Raw genomic sequence first — 23138 nt, forward strand, 5'->3', positions numbered from 1 at the left:
TAAATAAACCTTTAAAAAAGTTATAAAAATAATACAAAGCACCTTACAGCGATTCTTCCTCCATATGCTAACACATTCATGTCATCAGCCAAATGTAAATCAGCATTATTTTCCAAGATGAAGTCTAAACCTGTATCACCCATAACAGTTTTAGCTTCATACATATGACCCTTCTTTCTGTAATGTAAAGAAATTAGTTATAAATAATTAAAGCATTTTTGCTAAGTATAATGAAAAGGATAATGTAAATAATAAAATTTTTTTTCTAAAATTTTCACAATTGTTGACTTAATTTAAACAGATAAATAATTTATGCAGTACAAGCCTATCTCTGATCATGAACACACAAAGTCAGAAAAATATGAGGCTGTGTTAATTTTGCTGACTAATTCTATTAATTCCTGATGTTGAATGGGGAGGGGTAGTTTTACCAGATAAACACGTCAACCAATTAGATTTATTGTATAGCTTATGGATGATAATTTGAATAGAGTAAATATATATATATCTGTATCAGGAAAGAAATTTGCATTACTATCTAACTTTTTTTCACAAACACTTCTATTGTCATCTAACTACTTTATAGCAGTATACATAACATTGGAAACCAGTTTTATGGTTAATAAGCAACACATGTACTGTTATAATTTCGTGGGACAGGAAAGGGTAATTACCTCTATTTACATTTTCTAGATCAACTATTGCAACAATGATGTGGTTACATAATGAATTTCAGAAGGAAATCAAATTGGCTTATCATGAGTCATCAGTGCTGCCAAAACCAGCCTTTGGTCTATTAAATTTACAAATGTACATAGTCACAGAAAATAACAAAAAGTGATTCAAAAACTATATTAGTGATCTATTTTTAAATATGGGAGGATCAGCCCAAGAATTTTTTTGTATTTTTAATGATCAAGTATAGCATTAAACAAACATTTTAAGAAAAGAAACATTAGTAATATTTCCAACTCAAGGCTATATAATAACAATGATAAATATATACTAGCTCAAAGAATAAAAGTTTTCTTAAAATAAATGACAATGATTGCCTTGGGCAAAATCTGGTAAGAATGAAGTGGTACTTCGATAGCAAAACCTCCAAATAGGTTAAATATGTAAGAATGTGAATGGAACTTGACAAATAATCAACGTAGAAAAAAAGGAAACCTCATGAGGCAGTCATGAACTGTAAGAGAATATTTATTATTCATTTGTTATTTCAAATGCATTCTTGGGTTTATGATAAATTATTACTTTTCTGTTTCCCCCAACTAAGGGGAAACAGTATAATAATACATAATTTCCCACAAAAATGGGCATTTAAATTATTGCTTTACATTGCCTATCTCACTCTTCCTTATGGTAATGATGCTTGTAAAGCTTTTTCTGTATAAAATTCACTTTTGTTACAAACACTTGCTTCACAAAAGCTTTATCCTTTCAGTTTTTTTTTTAGGTTTAAAGTAAGTCCCATGAACAGAGTTAAGGTAATTGTATTGCTGAATATCACGTGCATTTCAGAGGGATTGTATTCCTGATATTCAACAGTTTATTTGGCTCAATGAAGTAAACAATGCAATACTACTCACTTTTCACCTTTCCAATAATACTGCCATGCTTTCTTGTTATTCTAATGAATGGCTTTAAGTTGGAATGAACTGCATAACTTGACCGATGTAACCAAGTAAGTTAATTAATTTTTTTCAATTCATTCATTTTAAGCTATATTTATATCTTTAAAATAAAACAATTCCTTTGCATTGAAAATCAATAATCATGGATTGATTAAATAAGGATCAGAATTTTTAATAAATGAAATTCATAATTAAAAAAAATTTTTTTTAAATTTGGAAGGTCCCCCATAAGGGAAAGGGTATTAAGTTATTTTAGTGACTATTGTGGTATCAAAAATAAATTGAGCATTAAAAATTTTAAATTGCGAAAATATATATTTTTTTTCATTTTAAGAGTTCTGATACTCAAGAAGAGATTCATGTAAAATTAATTTTCAAGAAAATAATCCCTAAGTGGTTATAATAAATTTAAAAAACTTAACTTTTTAAAATTGTTTAAAAAATACTATGATATAGCACTAATTATAATAAACGAAAGTTGTAATTTTCTAGGAAGGGGTGATCTAAGTAAGTATGTTGTCAAAAACATCTTCCAACAATGTTGCTGCCCAGATTTAGTAACACTAGTAATTGTAGTTTTTAGTTTTGAAATATTTTTACGATTATTTTCAGTAATGCTTCCGTTCAAGGTAGAATTAAAAAATTAATCAGCTTACCAGTAGAAATTTCACTCAATTTATTTATTTTTATAAGTAATTCAACTGTTGTTCCATTTTGTTGGATAATCAGATAAAATAAAGGAGATTATCACCTATTCAACAAAAAAGGTTAACAGTATTTCACAAACATAAATTTTTGAAGTTCAGTCAAATAATAACAATGATTGTTGAGAGATATAGTGCACCAGATTTTGAAAAGGTTTGGGCTCTTTATTAAAAACTTAAAATTATTATATTTCTTTTTTGTTAATCATAATTCAGGAATGTTTATTTTCATATAAAGCATAGCTAAATCACTACTTTTTGACAGAACGTTTTTTTTTTTTTTCATATTTATAGAGAGCTGTGTTTATTTTTAAGCATGTTTAATTAAATTTATTAATTACTTGCTCAACAGTAATAACTACTTTCAGATAATAATTAGTATAATTCATTTTGATATTTATTCTTCTTTGGAAGACAAAAATCCACTTGCTGGGTACAATATTATTTAAAAAAATACGGACAAGTTGTAGGACTTTCCAGTCACATAGTTAAGTCATATAATATTATATATAGCCTGGAAAGTCATATAATATTTTTTTGTTTATTTAATTCAAAGGTTCTAATTAAAGCACGCAAGCATACTGTATTTAATTTGCACAGATGTGGTGATAATAGCGGCGATGGTCGGCATTAACTAAACTAATGTAATTTCACAACTTACATAGAACAAATTTCGCTTAAACAGTTGGCAGACTGGTGAAGCTGCAAGTCTTAATACACCAGGTACCGAGACAACTGGGTGATCAAGTGATCGAGACTCGGCCAGACCACATTATATTCATTTAATTAATTCTACCATTCATCTGTGATATCACAGCATAGCAGACAACTACAACAGTATTTTTTAGGGTGGGAATGTGATTTTGCAAATATTATTTTTTAATTGTTAACAAATGGGCTTAAGAAAAATATGACATTAATAAGCAAAAATCTCGAGATACTGACGATGACTCTGCTCTACAGCCTCACCCCCAGTCTAGTAGTTTTGGAGTTAGAATGTGATTTATAGGCCAACACGGAACACAACACACGTACATACGAACACTAACAACTGGAAAATTTCCATCTGGTTTTTTGGGTTCCTTAGATGTCAAAACATCAAGATCCAGTGAAAACTGCATATGCCCAAATTGGATTGATTACAATACTTTTCCTTCTAGAGGTATAGCTCTGCTACAGTGCTATCTAGACGGGAAAGTAAAAGATAATTGCACATTACTTAAACAAATTATTAATAATACAGTTAGTCTGACATAATCTTCTCTCTCATTATTAATGGCTTTTTATTATTATTTCATGGCTATAAACAAACATGGTAGTGGAATTATAAAAATAAGTATAGACAGAAAAAATTTAAAATGGTTATAAAGAGCTGTATTGATTATAATTAAATAATCTGCTTTAAAAAAAAAAATATATATATATATATATATAAACACAGTCAATAGATTAAAATCATCATTTGTCAACAACTGAAAGTGTTTATAATAGTTTAATAGTATTGGTAGTTCTTGATAACATATCTAAAACTAGAGCATTGATAGAAAAAGATTTATGGAGAATAAGCTTCAAAGAACTAGGAATAATGAACAAAATTTCATGCAAAAAATTGCTCCAATTTAACAAAAACTCAATGCTCATTTATATATCCAATGCACTGATGGAAAAAAATGTCAACAAAAAATATGTTGTGTTGATTTTAAAATTTTGCTTTGACGAGTTAAATTATTTTGTTGGTTTTCTTTTTTCACTCAACCTAATTTAGTAATTGAATTAAATGAATTTGGACTACTAGGATAGAATTTATTGCCAGTATTGCTGCAATGATTATACTTTTCAACTATCGTTGAGAGATATTCATATGAAAATGGATTGGTTTTTAAAAAAATTGTAGTGAAAACAATTTATAAACTTAATATTTACCTATGGTTAAATACATAATCAGCTCCTAGTTTTTTTAATAAAGCCATTCCTTCTTCAGTACCAGCAGTTGCACCAATTGTTCTTACTCCTGTAATTAAAAAAAAGACAATTTAACACAAAATCTGACTGAATAATCCATTACAGCAACTGTTTAATTAATAATCCTGCTTTTATAATGGGCTTAATAATTTAACTTATATTTTCGTGAGGAGTTACTGATTTTATTGTTTACAATATCTACTGAGTCTAAAAATTATTTTCTCCTGTCGGTTTATTCTAAAAACAATTTCCGTTGTGTAAATTGGGTAATATTGGTAGCACAGTGTGAGCTCTAGGGGCATAGTTGGACATCGGTTAAGTGCTGCATTTTATCTTATCAGTTGATTACATGTAGACAACTACAGCAGAGTATTGTGTTTGTATTTGCAGAGATAAGTGTGTTCATGTCAAAGGTTACTAAGCAAAATTTTTTGCTAGCATTAGGTAATTTGATTAATCATTAGAGATTGAACATCACTTGAGACCAATAGACAGAAGTTTTAAGAGATAATAGAAGAGGACTTGCACACTCTATCGAAATTGATATACTGAAGTGATAGATAAAATGATAAAACACATGGAAGAAAAACTTCATAAAAAGCAGGAATATTCAGCTTCTAAGATGGATGTACGTTAAAAGTGAATGGTGCACTCCATGTAGCAACAGAAAATTCGCTATTAAAAAAATTATAAAAGCATCAAGATTCAGCTGACTGATAAGAGAATCAGGAGAAAAGAAAACTCCCGATCTTCTGTAGTTTACAGTGGTGATGATGATCTGAAAAGAACTATCTCAAAATTGTTTTCTAACAATTGTTAGAAAACAAATTCCTCATCACTATCGATGTTATAAATTGTTTTCAATGCTATAAACACTATAAACTGTTAGCTATCAACGCTATAAATTGTCTGTCACTATCAAATCAGATAAATAGTTTTAACTAGGTTTCACTGGGTTGTGGTTGAGTTGAGGGGTGGGGGTCGCAAAATATTCATTATATTTATTTTTTTTTTTTTTGGGGGGTGGTCGTGGAGCTAAAATGGTTAAGAATCACTGCTTTATACTATGCATTACATTAAAAGAAAAGAAAAAAACTTTTTTTGAGTCATCAGTCATCTAAGTGCTTTAAGCCATCATTCACTATTTTCTGTTCTGTGCTAATCCCCTAGATATTTACTGCATCCTACATTCTCAGTTAGATGTTTCTTATACTTATTTTTTTCCTTTCTATTCAGTTTTTACTTTCTACACATCCCTCTATTACCAAATTAATTAAACCAGGATAACTAATATACAACCTATCAATAGTATTTCATTTCTATAAAATTCTGCCACAAATTTCTCTTCTCACTTATTTGTCTCAAGACCTGATTCTGTATTTTGCCAAAATGAGTTTCATCATATTCTGTAAAACTACATTTTACAGAGAGGCCCTCTATTCTTTCCTTTTGGTTTTTACCAACTACTTATATTTCATAACATTAAGTGCTTGACCCAAAAAAAATGTTTTTATAATTTTAGATCTACATTTGACAAAAGCAAACTTATTTTTTCCACAAAACTAACTAGCTTTTCTGTACTCACATTTTTCTGTTTTTGATAGCTATCTAGCTTTGTTCAACCTTTGTAATTTTCTACCTAAATAACAAAATTCTGCAACTTCTCATTTATTATGTTAAAATTTATTTTCTCATTGCATTCCTTTCTGTCACATTTATTATTTTTATTTTATTCCTATTTATTTTCAAATTGAATATTTTACTTCACAGAATACTTAATAAGCAACTTAAGAATATCTTTCTCATACATAAATTCACATCTTCATACGTGGTAAAAAACAATAAAGTGATCTATCAGAAAAACTATAATAGACTTTAATTTCATCTGTAAAAATAAGAGATACAATCAGACATTAACCCTAATAATTTCGGCAAACATCACAGCTGCAAAAATAGTACTGTGGCGATATTGGTAACGTTAATATGGCAATGTTAGTTGCAAGACTTGATTTATTCAATTTTGTTTCTTAATATTTGAGTTTATTGCTAACGCTAGCTCTTCTTTTACATGATATTATACATTTTACACCAACACTATAAATTTGTTAAAAAGAAATCCCTTTAACATAGTTTTAAAATTACAACAAAAAAAAGACTGCCTTTATTCTTTACTTCATTTTAGCATGTTTCAGTCATATTTTTTCATAATTTGTGTAAAATCTGGTAGTTTTTAATTAAGTGTTCAATATTGTTTGTAAATATTAGTACAAAATGGCTCTATAAATGCCACACCCATAATGTGTGTGTGTGTATGTGTATGGGTATTAAGCACACCCATAATATATATATATATATATTACAAGCAAGAATACTTACTTATTCATTATACAAATTGTTAGATGTGTATTTGAAATTTGTAACCCTGGTTAAGAAAACCAATGAATCCAACTGATTTCATTTCAATGAGATCTGGCTAGCTAGACCTTTATCTAATCTGAATAAAATTTAGTTGGATTTAATTGGTTGCCGTTGAAGAAACTTATTGTTTTCAGCCGAATGTTACTGAAAAATCACTGAATAGGATTTGGCTAAAACACTGTCCAATTCAATTGAAAATTCAATGAGATTTCAATAAGATTTGATTGGCTTCAATTAATTTTTTAACCAGGGAGTGGAATTCTTAATTTGTAATATTTGTGGTAGTAATATGTATAACTCTGTTGATTGCTTTTCTCGAATTGATAGTATATTTTTCAAATATTGATGAGTTTAGTCTTTGCCATTTTAAAATAGAATTTCCTTCTCTAACAACTAATAACTATAAAAATTAGGCTAATGTTGCTTATGTACCACAGCTGCATCCCTAACCTTAGGGATGCAATAACTGCATCCCTAACCTTTATCTAGAGCAAGGTTATGGATTTTTTTACTTTAATTTACATAAGGTAAGGAACAATTTGTATACACTTAAATATTCCAAAAATCGTTTTAATTAAGTGTGAAAGAACTTTAAATGTCTGTTTAGTATTGTAAAAATATTGAAGGAACAATATTGTAAAAATATTGAAGATGTTATTGTTAAATGAAATGTAGACCTATTAAAATTTCTATTTTTATCTTTAGTTCAATGTGAAATGCTAATTGTTAAATATAAGATTAAAACTGAATTTTCAGAGAATTTTTAATAAAGACCCAGTGTGACCCTAAGAATTTACTTGCAGATTCTAGGTAATTACTAATAATAGAGTTAAATTTAAAAAAATAATATAGTATCAAAAACATTTTTCTTCAGTAACCAAAATCTATCATGTACCAACACAAAATCTGCAGCGTACAGTACTTACCAAGACGTTTTGCTATTTGTAAGGCAGCAGTTCCAACACCTCCACTAGCACCATGAATAAATACTTTATCATTTTCATCCAGTTTAGTTCTACAAAAACAAATTTTTTTAAATGTTACTTTTAACTTTAGTCAATAAACATCAAAATAATAATAAATATTTTTATCATTTATACAAAAATCATTTGTAATATAAGGCATGCATATATATAACTATTGTAATAAAAAAATATTACATAAATGAAATGATAGAGAAAATAATACCAACATTTTGAAACTAAATTTTATGTTCAGTATTAGATTTCATAATTCCACATACAGTACCTCAAAATTTTTCCCTGACTAAAATAAACATGACATAGATGAAGTCTAATGATATTTTTCAAACAACAATCAAAATAGTTTATAAAATTATGATTTTTTAACTTGAAAATTCAAAAACTTCAATAAAAAACTCAAAATCATGAATACAAAATTAATCTCAATGTAATATAGAAACATATGTCACAGAAGTATTTTAATCTTATTTAGAAAAATAATGGAGGATGGAGAATAAATGAGTCATAAAATTTTCACAGTAAAAATGTTTATAAATACTCATCTTTACTAGATTGTAAAATATTTAATTAGACTAGAAAACTACTCAAAAACATCCGAGCATCACATACCCATAATATATGTATATAATAATACCAGCATGAATACTAACTTATTCACTGTGCAAATTGTTAAGATACATATTTGAAATTAGCAGCCTGCTTAAAAAAAAAAAAAAAAAAATCAATTTAATCAACTGATTTCATTTCAATGGGATCTAGCTAGACCTTTATCCAATTAAATAAGATTTGATTGGATTTAATTGGTTGCCCATTGAAGAAACTTGTTGAATCCAACTGAAAGTGAGTGAAAAAACAACCAATTAAGATTTGGATAAAACACAGTCCAATTCAATGAGATCTCAATAATATTTGATTGGATTCAATGGATTTTTTTAACCAGAGTGGACCTATTAATTTGTAGCATTCATGTTAGTAATATATATATATAACTGTTAATTGCTTTTCTCAAATTGACTGTATATTTTTCAAAGTATATATTGATGAGTTCAATCTTTTCCATTCCAAAATAGAATATTCTCCTCTAACATCAAAATGTTTAAAGAATTTATAGAAACTTCTCAAGAAATATTTTATTGTCAACCACAGCATGGGTTTTTAATATCAATATAGAAAAGAATAGATATATCAATTTCAATTTATTAATTCATTTTATCATGATAAACTCTTATCAACTCCGATCAACATCTTATAAAAAATCAACACATCATAAATTATGACACAAAATTTATTCAGTCTGTTATTTGTTTCCTCTTCGTGAGGAGAATACATAAGTATTTGTTACCTTTTTAGTAATTTTTCTGCTCAAATAAAATTTTTCAAGTTTTCCCAGACATTTTACAAATTGTAACAGATTTTAAATTTTAATTTTAGACTTTTAGAAATTGACAGAAAATTAAAATCAACTACCAACCTTTAATTTTGGTGCCTTAGTAAAGTTGAAGTTTGAAAAACAAACTTTTTTGTTTTATTGTGGTTCTTTGAATCATTTATCGCTTTTTTAAAAAGTTTATTTTGTTTTACACCCTTTAGTTTTATTTAAAATATGGACAGGTCTTAAAAAAAAGAAAAACTGCTGAAGTATTATAAAGTTATTTTCAAGAAATTTAAAATGAATTTTAATAAAATAAGGAAAGGAATGAAAAAAAAGGAAAAACAACTTCTCAGTCTGTTGATTAAGCTAAGCTTGTCCGAAATGGAGATAAATGTTTCTTTTTTACCATAAGTTTTTCAAATATTATTCTTGAATTTTTGTGCAAAAATGCTTTGCATATCAGGACAGTTGTCATCATCGGGCTATAATAATTCAATCCTGAATTTTAACATTTTTAAAGAGCATTTTTAAATTAATGCAAATTTTTCTTTTGGACATCTTTTGGAGCTAATTGTCATCTCAATTCACATTGGAATATCTGATAACACCATACCGCTACTAAGAAAGGAGTCAATTAGCTCTGAAAGCCTATACAACAAAAAATTTTATTAATTAAAAAGCAAGCTGTTCAATATATAATAATTTTTAAGTATTACGTTCCATCATATTGTTCAAAAATCCTTAACAATAAAAATTATGGATCATCTAAAACAATCTATGAAAACAATATAAATTTTTGTTTAAAAACTTTTTCATTTAAATTATAAAGAAAACTTACTATGAGATCATCTACAGTATTATTCATCTACAGTTTATTTAATAAAATAAAATGTATCAGTATGACTGATACTTTTCAAATTCTGCCAAGTGTCCATACTCTACTCCCATGCACAACCTTTTAGCGTGTGTTAAACTTACCATAAAGATTAATTGGAACTTCCTTCTTTTATATCTTAATTTAAAAACAAAGATGACAGCTGATTTATTATAATATTATTTATTTTAATGATAAAATTTTGTTATAAATACAAGGGCTATCCAGAAGAAACTTCCATTTCACTGTTGTTCGCAAAGGAATGGGGGTAGCAGCTCCATCTTGGTCATTGCTAGCTTGACTTGGTACACACTGAGCTGCACTATGTGAAGGACTGACATATAGATCTTTGACATTGTTTAAAATTTGAAAATCCTGCCAGATGAAGTAAGATCGGTTATTAGAATTCTTTTGAAAATAAACTACAAACTGAATGGGATTTATTAGGGACTATATGATTTTTATGGAAAAGATGTAATGAGTGAAGGTGCAGTGATGCATTGTGTGTCATGTTAACCCACGGGGTTGGTCTAGTGGTGAACACGTCTTCCCAAATCAGCTGATTTGGAAGTCAAGAGTTAGAGCATTCAAGTCCTAGTAAAGTCAGTTATTTTTACACGGATTTGAATAATCGTCAATACCGGTGTTCTTTTGTGGTTGGGTTTCAATTAAACAAACACCTCAGGAATGGTTGAACTGAGACTGTAAAAGACTACACTTCATTTACACTCATACATATCATCCTTATTTATCCTCTGAAGTATTATCTGAACAGTAATTACCGGAAGCTAAACAGGAAAACAAAGGACTAAAGTGTGTATCATGTTAAAAATCTCCACTCAAATGTTCATGATGAAAAACTATGTGACCATCTGACAACTAGTAGCAAATATTGATGAAGATTCATGTTAATCGGCACTTCAACATTACTGAGCCTTCATTTCTATTTCTGAAAATTTTACTAGCCTTTTGCATGAAGTTGTGATGAATTTGGGTCACCAAAAAGTTTTTCATTCGAAGGGTTCCAAAACTTCTTTTGAGACGACAGTTTTCTGGGTCAGAAAAGGGGTAATTTTTATTGAATTCACAGAACATAGCACTATAATAAATGCACAAGTCTACTGTAAGACCCTAAAAACTGAACGATAAGCAATCCAAAAAAGCAACAAGGCATGTTGATTTCTGGGAGTTTTTCATCCGTGGTAATACATATCTACACATAGCATTTAAGAACTTTTGCGAAAGTTTAGATGGGAAATTTTCAATTTTTTCACGTGCACCCTAGATCTGGTATGAGTGATTACCATGTGTTTCCTCGCATAAAAAACTGATTGGCAACTAAGCACTTTGATGAACAGTGAGGGGCTCCAAAAAATTGTCACTGAGGAGCTGAAAAAAAGCAGCAGAATGTTTTGATGAAAGCATACAAAAACTCATCCACAAATATGAAAAGTGTCTCAATTTATTTGGTGACTACCTAAAAAAGTAATTTAAGGATATATTTTCAAATTGCAGGTAAAATATTTTTTTACGTAAGCTTTTTTTATACCAAAACAAGTTACTTTCTGGTCAGCCTTCATATATTAAATTAGTTAGTGTAACACTGACTAAAAATACCCTCTCTTGCTAGCCAATGAGGCCAGCAACCATTTAGTGTATATTAAGTAGAAATTTACTTTAGACAGGACTAGTACATCACTGTTTAAATGGTGTTTACTATTGGTGAGGCTTAGTTCTACCCCAGTGAATATATACAGTCAGAATTACAACATTTTAAATTCAGAGAATCTGCAAGAGTACTATAAATGAGACTATAGGTCTATTCTGCATTTCATGAAAACTATGGAATGAAATGCATTACATGGACCCGAATACAAGTTGACATGGCAAAGTTCATATTCATGGAAGACCACAGCTCTGTTGTTTTGTTTGGCTATAGACAGGGATTGAAATATAACACAAGAGTACAGTCCAGGCTTAGTCCTACTGTACAAAGTGACATGCTTGTCAATTTGTTCTAAACAAGAAATGTTGTCTGTTGAAAATAGGTTTCTGTATTTTTTGGAATCATAAAATCATCATTATCATAATCATTTCTGATTATGGTAATAAAACAATTAAAAATATTAATTTACATTATTGTATTCATAAATGAAATAAATTTAACATCCAATTATTACAATAATTTAATTAAGTAAACGTTTTCAACAGTATAAAAGTGTAAAACAGTATCATAGTTCATAATTATATATACATAACTATAAATATGTATAATCCTGATAGTAATAATTTAATACATAGGCATACGGAATTGCAACAAGTTGGATATAGCTGCAAAATAAAAAATAGAATAATACTTTTTATATTAATTTACTGAAAAATTAAACAACCAATACTACCTTAATACAGTCCTTAACCAGTTTTGCCTGCAGTCTCTGTAGAAATAACTAAAAATGCACATGTAAAGTAGTGTTTCCCTATTAGTGGTAAAATTCAGTTCCTTGCAACAAAAATTGTGTAATTTTCCTATAGTAAGTATTTTCTTATAGTATTGAAAATATTTAAGATATTCTCTACTAGTAACACACTTGTCAAAATCATCTATTTCATATTTATTATGAGGAGTATATTTTTTTCTTTTCTTTGGTGTTTTAATTTGAGAACCACTACCTTATGATGTGTATTTGATTTTTCAGATGTCAATTACTGTAGACCAGCTTATGTTGAGCATTCCATAAGCACATTCTGTCACTTTCACAAGATGCATTAATAATCTATTTTTTCTCTGTCTATGAACTTAATAACATTAAATGTGAAACGATCCGCTTGACTGTGAAGAGGTCTTTCGCATTCATCTGATATCTTAGCATGACTACTTTTAAGTAACAACTGTTGCAATTTCCAATGCAAAGAACAAAAAAATTTTTTTTATTAGTAATAACATGCCTACAAATTATGCAGTGCTTACAAATACACGTCTGTTTTAAACTTTTAATTCATAATTCTATGACTCATGCATCTGTGTTAGTCATAATATCAATGCTTAAACCAAAACAACTGATTTAAAAAATTTCTACTTTATTTACTTCTATATACTTTTTTTAGTACGATATATTATTATCATACTTTTGTTTTAAAGTACATTGACTAAGAAAACAGGGCAAAAGATAAAATTCATTATTTAAACAAAAATAGTCATAATTAAGCAGAAGATAAAAAAGGGGATAAAACTAATCTGGAAAACTACAGAGGCATATCTCTCCTGGATAGCACATACAAAATCCTGTCGAGAATCATATACAACCGATGCAAAGACCAACTTGAACTGGAACTTGGGGAATACCAAGGGGGATTTAGGCCATGGAAGGTTGCCCGGAGCAAATAATATCCCTAAAACTTATGATGGACTTATATAAGACGGAAAAAACAACTAATAATCACCTTCGTCGACTTTAAAAGGGCCTATGATTGTATACACCGACCATCCATGCTGAATATTCTGAGAAACCTGGGCCTTCACCCTAAACATGATAAAATTAACTTTAACCAATACCCAGTCCAGAGTGAAATTCAGAGGTAAACTCTCTCAACCCTTCTACATAAAAACTGGATTGAGGCAAGGAGACGGCCTCTCACCACTCCTTTTTAACTGCGCCCTCGAATTTGTCATGAGAAAATGGTATGACATAAATCCCAAAAATATAAAAATGGATACTAAGAAAAACTCCATTACACTAAATTGCCTAGGATTTGCAGATGACCTCGCTCATTTAGCAAATAATATTCAAGAAGCCAAAACACAAATCATGAGCCTTCAAAACCTAGCACAAAAGATAGGGCTTCATATCTCTTTCGAAAAAACTGAACTAATGGCCATAGATCCTCTGGTAATAGAGCACATTACGGTAAACAATCAGAAAATTAAAATAGTAAAACAATTTAAATATCTAGGGGAAATAATAACTTATAATTTAAATGAAAAAGTGACATGGCAAAACAGGACAAATAAAATGATTAAATCCCAAAAATTAACTTGGTCAACATATAACAAAAAATGCCTTTCTGCTAAAACAAAACTTAAACATTATAAAACTGTAGTGTACAGCCAGAAGTCACCTACGGAAGCGAGACCCTTTTCAAAATCACTCAGAAAAACCGAATTGAAAAAATTCTGAAAATAGAGAGGAGAATTGTCAGAACGTGTATCAATAAAAAACACCAAAAAGAAGGCCAATGGTGGATTGTACCAAATGAGGTGGTGTATAGAGAAATAGAGCCTGTTACTGATACTATGCGGAAAAAAAGAATCTCTTTCTTTGGTCATCTCATAAGGACACCGGAAACAAGACTGTCAAGAAATATCATTGAAAAGCTTTGGTTCCAAAAGCTAGAAGTAGGATGGATCAAAGAAATTAGAGAAGATATGAAAGAATTGGGAATTTCCCTGACTGACCTACAGAATAAAACTGGAAAAATTACAAAGCTAAAAGACAAAAGCATTAGATTTAAACAAAAGACAGACAAACGACAAAATACAACGAAGAGGGTGTTTACGGATGAAGAAAAGAAAGCAAGATCTGAACGGATGAAGAAATACTGGACAGCTTGGAAGAGTAAAATAACACGCTTTTCTCAGAAAAGATCCAACTAAAATTGACTTAAGTGGTCCCATGTTGGCCGTGTAAAAAGCATCATAATAATAAGCAGAAGATAAACTGATGCTTTATTATTAAATATCTAAACTAAAATTAGATCTATTAATTCATAAATATGAAATTAATATAAATAAAGCTTAATAAATAAAATAATGTTATGTATCACTATCATGATATGCATCGGTGTCCATACATAGACAATAATGTTTAAAACAACAATCTAATCTCACAGCAGAAGTCACAATTACTTTACTAATACCACTGAAATTTGACTGCATGCAGCAGTAGTTCATACTCTCCGAATATGCACCTCACCTTGTCAACTGGTTTTTTATGTGATAAGATAGAGTAGAAACCAACATAAGAAACTCGATTACAGAATCCTTACTTATATACTGACTGCCTTTTGTAATTGAAATTTTTTTTTTGGAAGAAAATATTTATCCTCAAGAAATTATTAGTGGATGAAGCATTATAAATTGCATTTATTATTTAGAATTTAAAAAAATAATAACTAGTAAACCAGCACAAGAAAACATAACACATGTACTACGATTCATGATATGTACTTTCACCAGTACTCTAAGATGGAAAGTATTATAAATATTTATCTGTAAAAAAATGTATTAACCTCTTGATAAATATAACTTTCCAAACAACAATAAATGAACACAGAATAGTGTGATTATGTTGAAATATGACTAGATTTTATGAATATTGATACTTTGAACAATTTTAGTCTTAGTTAAAAAAAAAGTGATTTAAAAAATGTTACACAGTTATAGCTTTTACTGTTCTAGGATGCTAAATCACCAGGTTTTTTTTTTTTACTGGAATTAGGAGACTCGCCTATCAATTTTACTTTTGCAGTTAAAAATTCCCAATCCCAAACCAAGTTTAAAGTTGTCTAATTTATTTTAATGGGAATAATCTCTAAAATCACAAATAAAACAATTACTGTTCAAACTTTATAGATATTATTTTTTGATTTACAATGTAAGCTTTATTTAAGTTTGTATGGGAAATATTGAAGATTGCATAATATTAAATATTTCTACATAAAATATTGTATATGTTACAAAAAAAAACCTACTTTCAAAAATGAAAACTCTGCTTCTTGTATAAAAAAATTAATTTTACTCTATTTAAACGAATCGTCAGACAAATTTGCGCAGTCACACAAAAAGAAAATTTATAGATAACATATGTTTTTATGAACACCTGTGCCGTATATATATATATATATATATATATATATATATATAATTTATAATGAGCTAATTAAGATTACTAAATATTTGTAATACAAATTATAAAAATAGCCTTCATTGCATGTTTCATTAACATATGTTTCTTGATATTTAAAAAGTAACATGAAACAATTAGTTACTAAGTGGGTTTCATAGCTAATTTGGTAAAATGAATACTTATAACATATCTGAGATTAATTAAAATTTTTGGGATTGGACAATTTTTTACATCAATCAACATTCCATCTCACGTCTTATGTGGTTGTTAAAACTTGTATAGGAAGAGAAAAAATATAAAATGCTTTTTCTATAGAGATACCAATTCCTGCTTTACCAAACATATACCATATCAAAAGTTTATCCTAAATTTCTACTTAACCAAGGTCTTAATAACAAAGTGCTTTCCTGAAACTTAACATTCACAAAACTCAGAATATTACTTTCTGATAATTCAATAATTATCCACACAGTAGTTATACTTTTTCTAATTTGTTTGTTAAATTACAGAGTATAAAACCTAATGAATTGCAGAAATTTATGTAACCAATTGTTGGAGACTATTATTATGTAGCTTCACAGAATAAAAAATAACTACCAGTACCAAACAATAAATACTAAGCAGCTTTTAAATCAGCGTTAAATCATGAAAATTTAAAGTGAACGTTTGCATTTTTAATTCCTTAAAAAATTATTCTATTTAAATATTAATAATTAAAAAAAAGATAAAATAAAATTTAAAACAAGCAAAGAATAGAATAGTTACTGATACCTTAGCACTAATGCTCTATATGCAGTATAATAAGTAACAAAAAGAGATGCACCTTGAGAAAATGTTAAGTTTTCTGGCAAAGGTGCAACGTTTTCATAACTTGTAGTTATGTATTCAGCATACCCTCCATTTTCATTACCAAGTGTAGCAAAAACTCTGTCTCCAACCTACAAAAAAATAAAATATACATAGATACATAAAACAGGGACATAATTGTACATGAGAAGCTCATGAACCATACACAAGAGCAAAGCGATGATGTGTGGCATGCACAGTACTGCATTACTGCATACCACACATCATCATTACTGTCAAATACTCCAATACCTTTTTCACCTTCAAGCCAATAATTCTAACCTGAACTGGTTCAAGGGCTGAAATCCAGTACAAACAATATTTTAATCAAATATTTAGTTGCTTTTACAGATTTTTGCTACCAACCCAAGCCAAAACGTATATCTCATTGTACGATATTGTACAGGTGAACAGTATATTTTTGAATTATGTACAACTTTTCTAATTTTTTTATAGGATTTTTTTACAACTTATTTTAATCCTTTCATAGTATAATAATTTATTACATAATTACATTATTTACTTAAGTTAGACTGTAAAAATCTTATATCAGCAATCAACTGAAATACACCTATTAGGTTTAGGAAATTTAAAATTTTTTATGTATTCCCTAAATTCAGATCTGTGGTGTTTACTACTACTACAGTTTTTGTTTATTATAAATCAACAAAATTAAATAAACCAAAAGATTCATAATTAAGTGTTTTATATTTTAATTATTTCAAAGTTGTTTTATATGCACAAGTATTTGATAAAATAAGTTGTTTTTATAATCATTTTTTTTTTTTTAGTCCACAGACCACAAGATTTTTTTTGTATCACAAAAATATTATTATAAAAAAAAAAATTGTTATATACAAATTAGCTCTTAAACGCCATAGAATATTAAAATAATAAAACAATGAAAATCAATGTACAACTTAATATTCTACAGTTAAAAGAACAACATTTATTGTTAAAACAACTATATTACCTCATCAATATTTACTTATAAGAGAAACATATGGACCTGAGGCCTGAAGACAAGATTTTAACTCACCTTCACCTTATATCGATTATGAATTAAAGCTTCAGGACCCATCTCATCTACAACTCCAGCAACCTCTTTTCCAAGTATAGTAGGAAGTTTTGGGAGTTGTTTATAGACACCCTCTCTAATATATGTATCCACAGGGTTAATTCCAGCAGCTTCAACACGGATACGAATCTGAAAAACAATCCATTTATTACTATCAAAAGAAAAAAAAAAATTAATATATTGAGAAAATTAAAAAAACAACACTGAATTTTACACAATAAAACAAGACAAACAATAACTTAAAATTTAATAATCTTATTGATCAAAATCATGTATTATTTTATTACTCACAGCATACACCCACATATTTCAAGATCAGATACTTCAGTGCAGCGTTTTTCAACCTAGAGATTGCAGTGATATATACAAAGATGAGTTGTGAAATTAGCCTACAACTTTACACATCAACTATAATGAAATCATTCTATGAGAAAAAAATCATTTATAATATACATTTTACCCACATTTTCAAGTAAGCATGTAAATAAAATAAATTAATAAGACGGTTGCATTTGTTTTTCATTTAAAAGTTTTTCTACATGTGGATCTAAGTTAGAAACATACAAAAGCAAATGTTTTGAAGTGATAAAAGACAATTCCTATTTAGTTTTTTGGGGAATCATAGATGAAAAACTTTTTTCACAAAGGTATGATGTGGAGAAAGGAATTAATATTTTCAGTGCTTCTATGACTAAATTTCCATATTCACTTTAACAAGCAAGCGAAAATGTATCTAAATCTTCAGATGTGAATTGTAGTTGTAATGTTTTATCGGCAGACATTTTGATGAGCTGGTTGTGAATCTCAACCGGTAACTTAACAGCTGTGTTAGGCCGTGTGTATGCTTCAACTGGTTCACCATGTAAAGACACTTGAGGGTCAGTATCTTCCCTCAAACATGTAAAGCAGAAGCATTTCGTTTTCTCCTGAGAAAACGTGAATCCAGTCGTTTTACACCACGATTCTAAACGGGTAATTGTATTTTGGAGCAGCCTCTCGCTAATAGCTGAAGTTCTAGTTATTATGTAAATTGAGAAATCATCAACAAATAAAGAACACATAACAGCTTTTCACACATAGTTTGTTATGTTATTTGTAGCTACTGCAAATAAGGTAACGCTTAGGACACTTCCTTGTATACCCCATTCATGCAGTTTATTTAGGATTCCTCTCCTCCAAGCTGTGTCGCACGCCTTTTCCATATAAAAAAATACCACAACCAGGCATTGGCGAAGTATGAAGGCGTTTTGAATAACAAATTCCAGAGCAAATACATGATTGATAGCTGATCTACCTTGTTGGAAACCGCATTGTTCAGGGACAATTAAAAGATTTCTCTCAAGGTACCACACTAGGCGACGGTTTACTATACGTCCCATCAACTTGTACTGGTCAAGGATATAGGACGATAATTGAAAATAAATTTATATTTACCAGGTTTCAGTACGGGGATAACTTATGCTTCTGAACAGGAATCTGGAAACAACTGGTCAGAAAATATTTAATTATAAATAGACAAAAGATGTTGTAATGTACTATTCGGGAGGTGAGATAGCATACTGAACCTGATATTATCATTTCCAGGGGAAGAATCAAGGGAATTTCAACACATATGTTAGTTTATGAAGAGAAAAGGAAATATTTAATTCATTCTGTGAATCTTCGATAATAAAAGGCACACTTTCTACCTGCAATTTATACCTCATAAACTCAGGACAGTAGAATGATGTTTGTGAAACTTACCTAACGAGTAACCAAATATGTTCGCCACATCAGTTGGCGTGGTAACAAGGATGACGTTGATTTCTAGTCCAATCGGCAATAACAATTGTCCTGATCCACGCATGGCCCATACCTTTTTTCCAAACAACCATGATGGAGTTGTCTGAGAAATGGTATCGACATAGTTTAGCCACATTGCACATTTCCACGACATTTTCACATAGCATACTGAAACATTCAACAGCATACAGTCCTTGCATTTGTATTTCGTAATAGCCTCTGATAATTTATCAGAGGCTATTAATACAGACTGTCTTCTACGTAAGCTTGATGTGAATGGACGAAAATAGATTAACTAAGGAAATGTTTGACCGACAGAAAAACAACTACCAAATTCTTCAAACAGATCAAAGAAGATTTTAAAGAACCAAAGATAAAAATACACGAAATCACTGAGAGAGACGCCTTCAGACGTAAACCTAATACGTGTAAAGGATTCTAGAAGTAAAGAACAACAGAATGTTTTCAGCACAGGGGAGAAGAAAACTCATTGGAAATGAAAAAGTACTGGAAACGAAAGAACGTAGTACTACAGAGGTGTCGATTCAAAAATAAAAAAGGAACAAGTTTTACATAATTTTTTAGAGCTTGTTTCAGTGTCTACACAAGATTTCAAGCAACTCATATAAATAAAATATCTACTGCCGATCAAAGACGTAGACCTTCTCGTTCGAGAATTCATAAATATAACATTCTGATTATAACCTAACAGAATACACAGCCACAAGACTTTTAACGTTACACTTAATATCTAAGTAACGTTAGTTTTATAAACTTAAATTTGATTAAAACGTTAGTAAATATTGTCTAATATGCACTATGTACAAGTATAACTTTCATGCATTAATAGCAATGATAAAGGGAGGGAATGAAAATGAGACTAATGGTATTTCATATAAGGTGTGACAGACACAGAGATATTATTATCATTGTTCATCAATTCACTTGTCACACGACATCACTAATTTAAAAACATACTCATTTTAATGATGGTACATATTAATTAAAAAACAAAATTAATTAACAGAGGGCTTCATAGAAAAATATACACGATAAAGTTTTCTCCAAAGCTACAGTGTTGAAGAAACATGTTTAAATCTTCTACATATATATTTTGTCGCGTGTTTGATCAGGATAATGAGATACTGACAATTGGACATATTTATTTATTAGTTTAATAATAAAAAACATAAATAAAATAAGTCAAATCAATGATAATAATAATAACACTGATCACAACCACAATAATAATAAATGTCAATAATAATAATAAACAATGATTATATACAAAATAAAATTTAAAGTAAGGTCAGGTTTTATTTTAGGTAGTAAATCGTAAAAACCAGAATTCAGTTCAACCGACAACACATTATAATAATCGCTAATATTTACACCTGTAACAACTGGTATGGTATTACAACGAAGATATTATTCTAAAGTTCTTTAACTGCAAATACCTTTCCTATTCACAAATAAAACTATCCAAACAATTTATGAATAAGTTTAGCACTTTATCTCTTTCACTAATTGTCTAACACTAATACACCAAATAACTTCCTGCATTCACCTATTGTCCACACTGGAATGCTTATGACGTCATCTTAATCGCGTCGAACTTGTACGCACTAGATATTCGCTGATTCGCATACACTGATTCGCATAATAACTCCTCGCTTAAAAATGATCTTAACTCATCTTTCCTGGAGTATTTATACTTCTACCCTCTTGACCTGCAGAACCAGACCCAAGTTAAAGCTTGAGAATCGTATTCAGAGTCCTTACATTTTCCCATGAATTCCTACTCTGATCCGGTAATTATTTTCATAGAACAACATCTGTGGTAGGTGGTCGTTGGGCAGTATTACAAAGAACGATTGTTAAACGGACCTGTTAGCATTAGAAAAAGGATTCCTTTTAGTCCCTTTCTGGATTCTGTCCATTACTATATTTTCTACTACTTTCTCCTTAACTGACAGGAATCCATTACTCAGGTCCGTTAGACCGGTCTTGTTACAATATATATATATATATATATATATATATATCTACATATATATATATATCTTTCGATGTACATAAATATATTTAGAGAAAGAGTTTCTATTATTTTTGGACATTATTTCTGTCATTCTACTTGTTACATTACAACATTAGAAGCACTGATACAATTCGAATTTAACGACTTCGTCTTTTGTAATCTTATAAAAAAAATAAAAAAACGATAGGCAAAGTAAAATTTAAAAAAAATATTCCCAAGAATGTACCCACCTTTTTGTTTGTAAAGATGTTGGACATCGACAGTTTTTTCAATAATTCTTTTGTATTTTGGTAAACAAAATTAACTTACTAAATACTATAATAATAAATAAATAAACCCATCGGGTTGGTCTACTGGTAAACACGTCGTCGTAAATCATTTCGAAGTTGAAGTTCTCAGGTTCAAATCCTAATAGAGGTTGTTTTTATTCGGATATGAATACTAGATTGTAGATGTGGTGGTCGGGTTTCAATTAACAACACGTCTCAGGAACGGTCAGCCACACGTTCCTGAGAACGTTTACCGGTATAGTTACACTACACTGATGAGTCGCTAATTACTCTAATTGTTGATACGACTATAAATAAAAGTATTAAAAAAATAAATAAAACCGATTTTAAAAAAACTTTCACTAATTAAAAGAAAAGAAAGAATAACTTTCACTAATTAATAAAAAGATTTTTTTATCGCCAACGATAAAAAAAATAAATTACAAATTTAAAAATTTTCGAAAACTGGAAATTAAGAATATAAAAATTTAAATATCTCGGAGAAGTAATAACGCCAAACGCTCTAGAAAGGAAGCGCTAAAAGAGCGAACGCAAAAAATGGCGTTAATATTCAACTTAAAATGATATTTATATAACAAAAAATCGTTTTCGCATAATGCTAAACTCCAACATTACAAAACAGTAATTCCTCCGGAGGCGTTATATGACGCGGAGTATTTGCAATGTTTTTCGGATAAAGATTTTTTTAAAAAAGAAAAGAGAATTTTTAAAAATATATATGGACCCGATTACCAGAACGGGATTTATCAACTAAAAACTGAAATAGAAATTTATAAAAATATAGAAAAATAAAAGACACCGTTCGACGTTTATACAGAACGAGTTTACGGACATTTATATAGAACGAGCGAAAACAGACTAACAAAACAAATACTTAACTTTTACAACAGTAGAACTATTAAAACTTGGTGGGTTTAAAGAAGTAGAAAACGATCTTAAAATTTTAAAAATCTCCAAAGAAACTTGTTTAAATCGACCGATTTAGAGAATTAATCAAAGAATCTAAGTTTCCAGAGAAGAAGGGTAAGAGAAGTATGGGAAAAAGTGGACCGAGGAAGAAAAACAACATAGGGAAAAATTTTAAATATTGGGAAGAACAAAAGAAGTTCCGAACTATTACGCAAACTTGATCCTTAGTGGTTCGTACGAACAGAAAAAAACAACTAGGACCCAAATTAAAATTAGTCAAATCAAAAATCAAATCACTACTTTCTTTCTTTTTCTTCTTTTTTCCGTTTACCCTCCGGAACC

The 23138-nt window shown here is 29.2% G+C and overlaps 1 protein-coding gene across 3 annotated transcripts in view; it reads right to left on the reverse strand.

Annotated features, from left to right (window-relative positions):
* The window catches only part of LOC142329060 (quinone oxidoreductase-like), a 45404-nt gene that overhangs the window by 7604 nt on the left and 14662 nt on the right, over positions 1 to 23138 (reverse strand). For 2 of the 3 annotated variants that reach the window (XM_075373345.1, XM_075373344.1), the window contains exons 3-7: positions 17739 to 17906; positions 16625 to 16791; positions 7648 to 7736; positions 4265 to 4352; positions 48 to 177 (exon numbers count right to left, since the gene is read on the reverse strand). In XM_075373345.1, the coding sequence (XP_075229460.1) occupies positions 48 to 177; positions 4265 to 4352; positions 7648 to 7736; positions 16625 to 16791; positions 17739 to 17906 (642 nt within the window). Of the gene's footprint in view, positions 1 to 42; positions 178 to 4264; positions 4353 to 7647; positions 7737 to 16624; positions 16792 to 17738; positions 17907 to 23138 lie in introns of all 3 variants that reach the window. The other variant, XR_012757417.1, reaches the window with a different exon arrangement.

Source organism: Lycorma delicatula, chromosome 8, assembly GCF_047948215.1.
Source record: "Lycorma delicatula isolate Av1 chromosome 8, ASM4794821v1, whole genome shotgun sequence".
Lineage (NCBI taxonomy): Eukaryota > Metazoa > Arthropoda > Insecta > Hemiptera > Fulgoridae > Lycorma > Lycorma delicatula.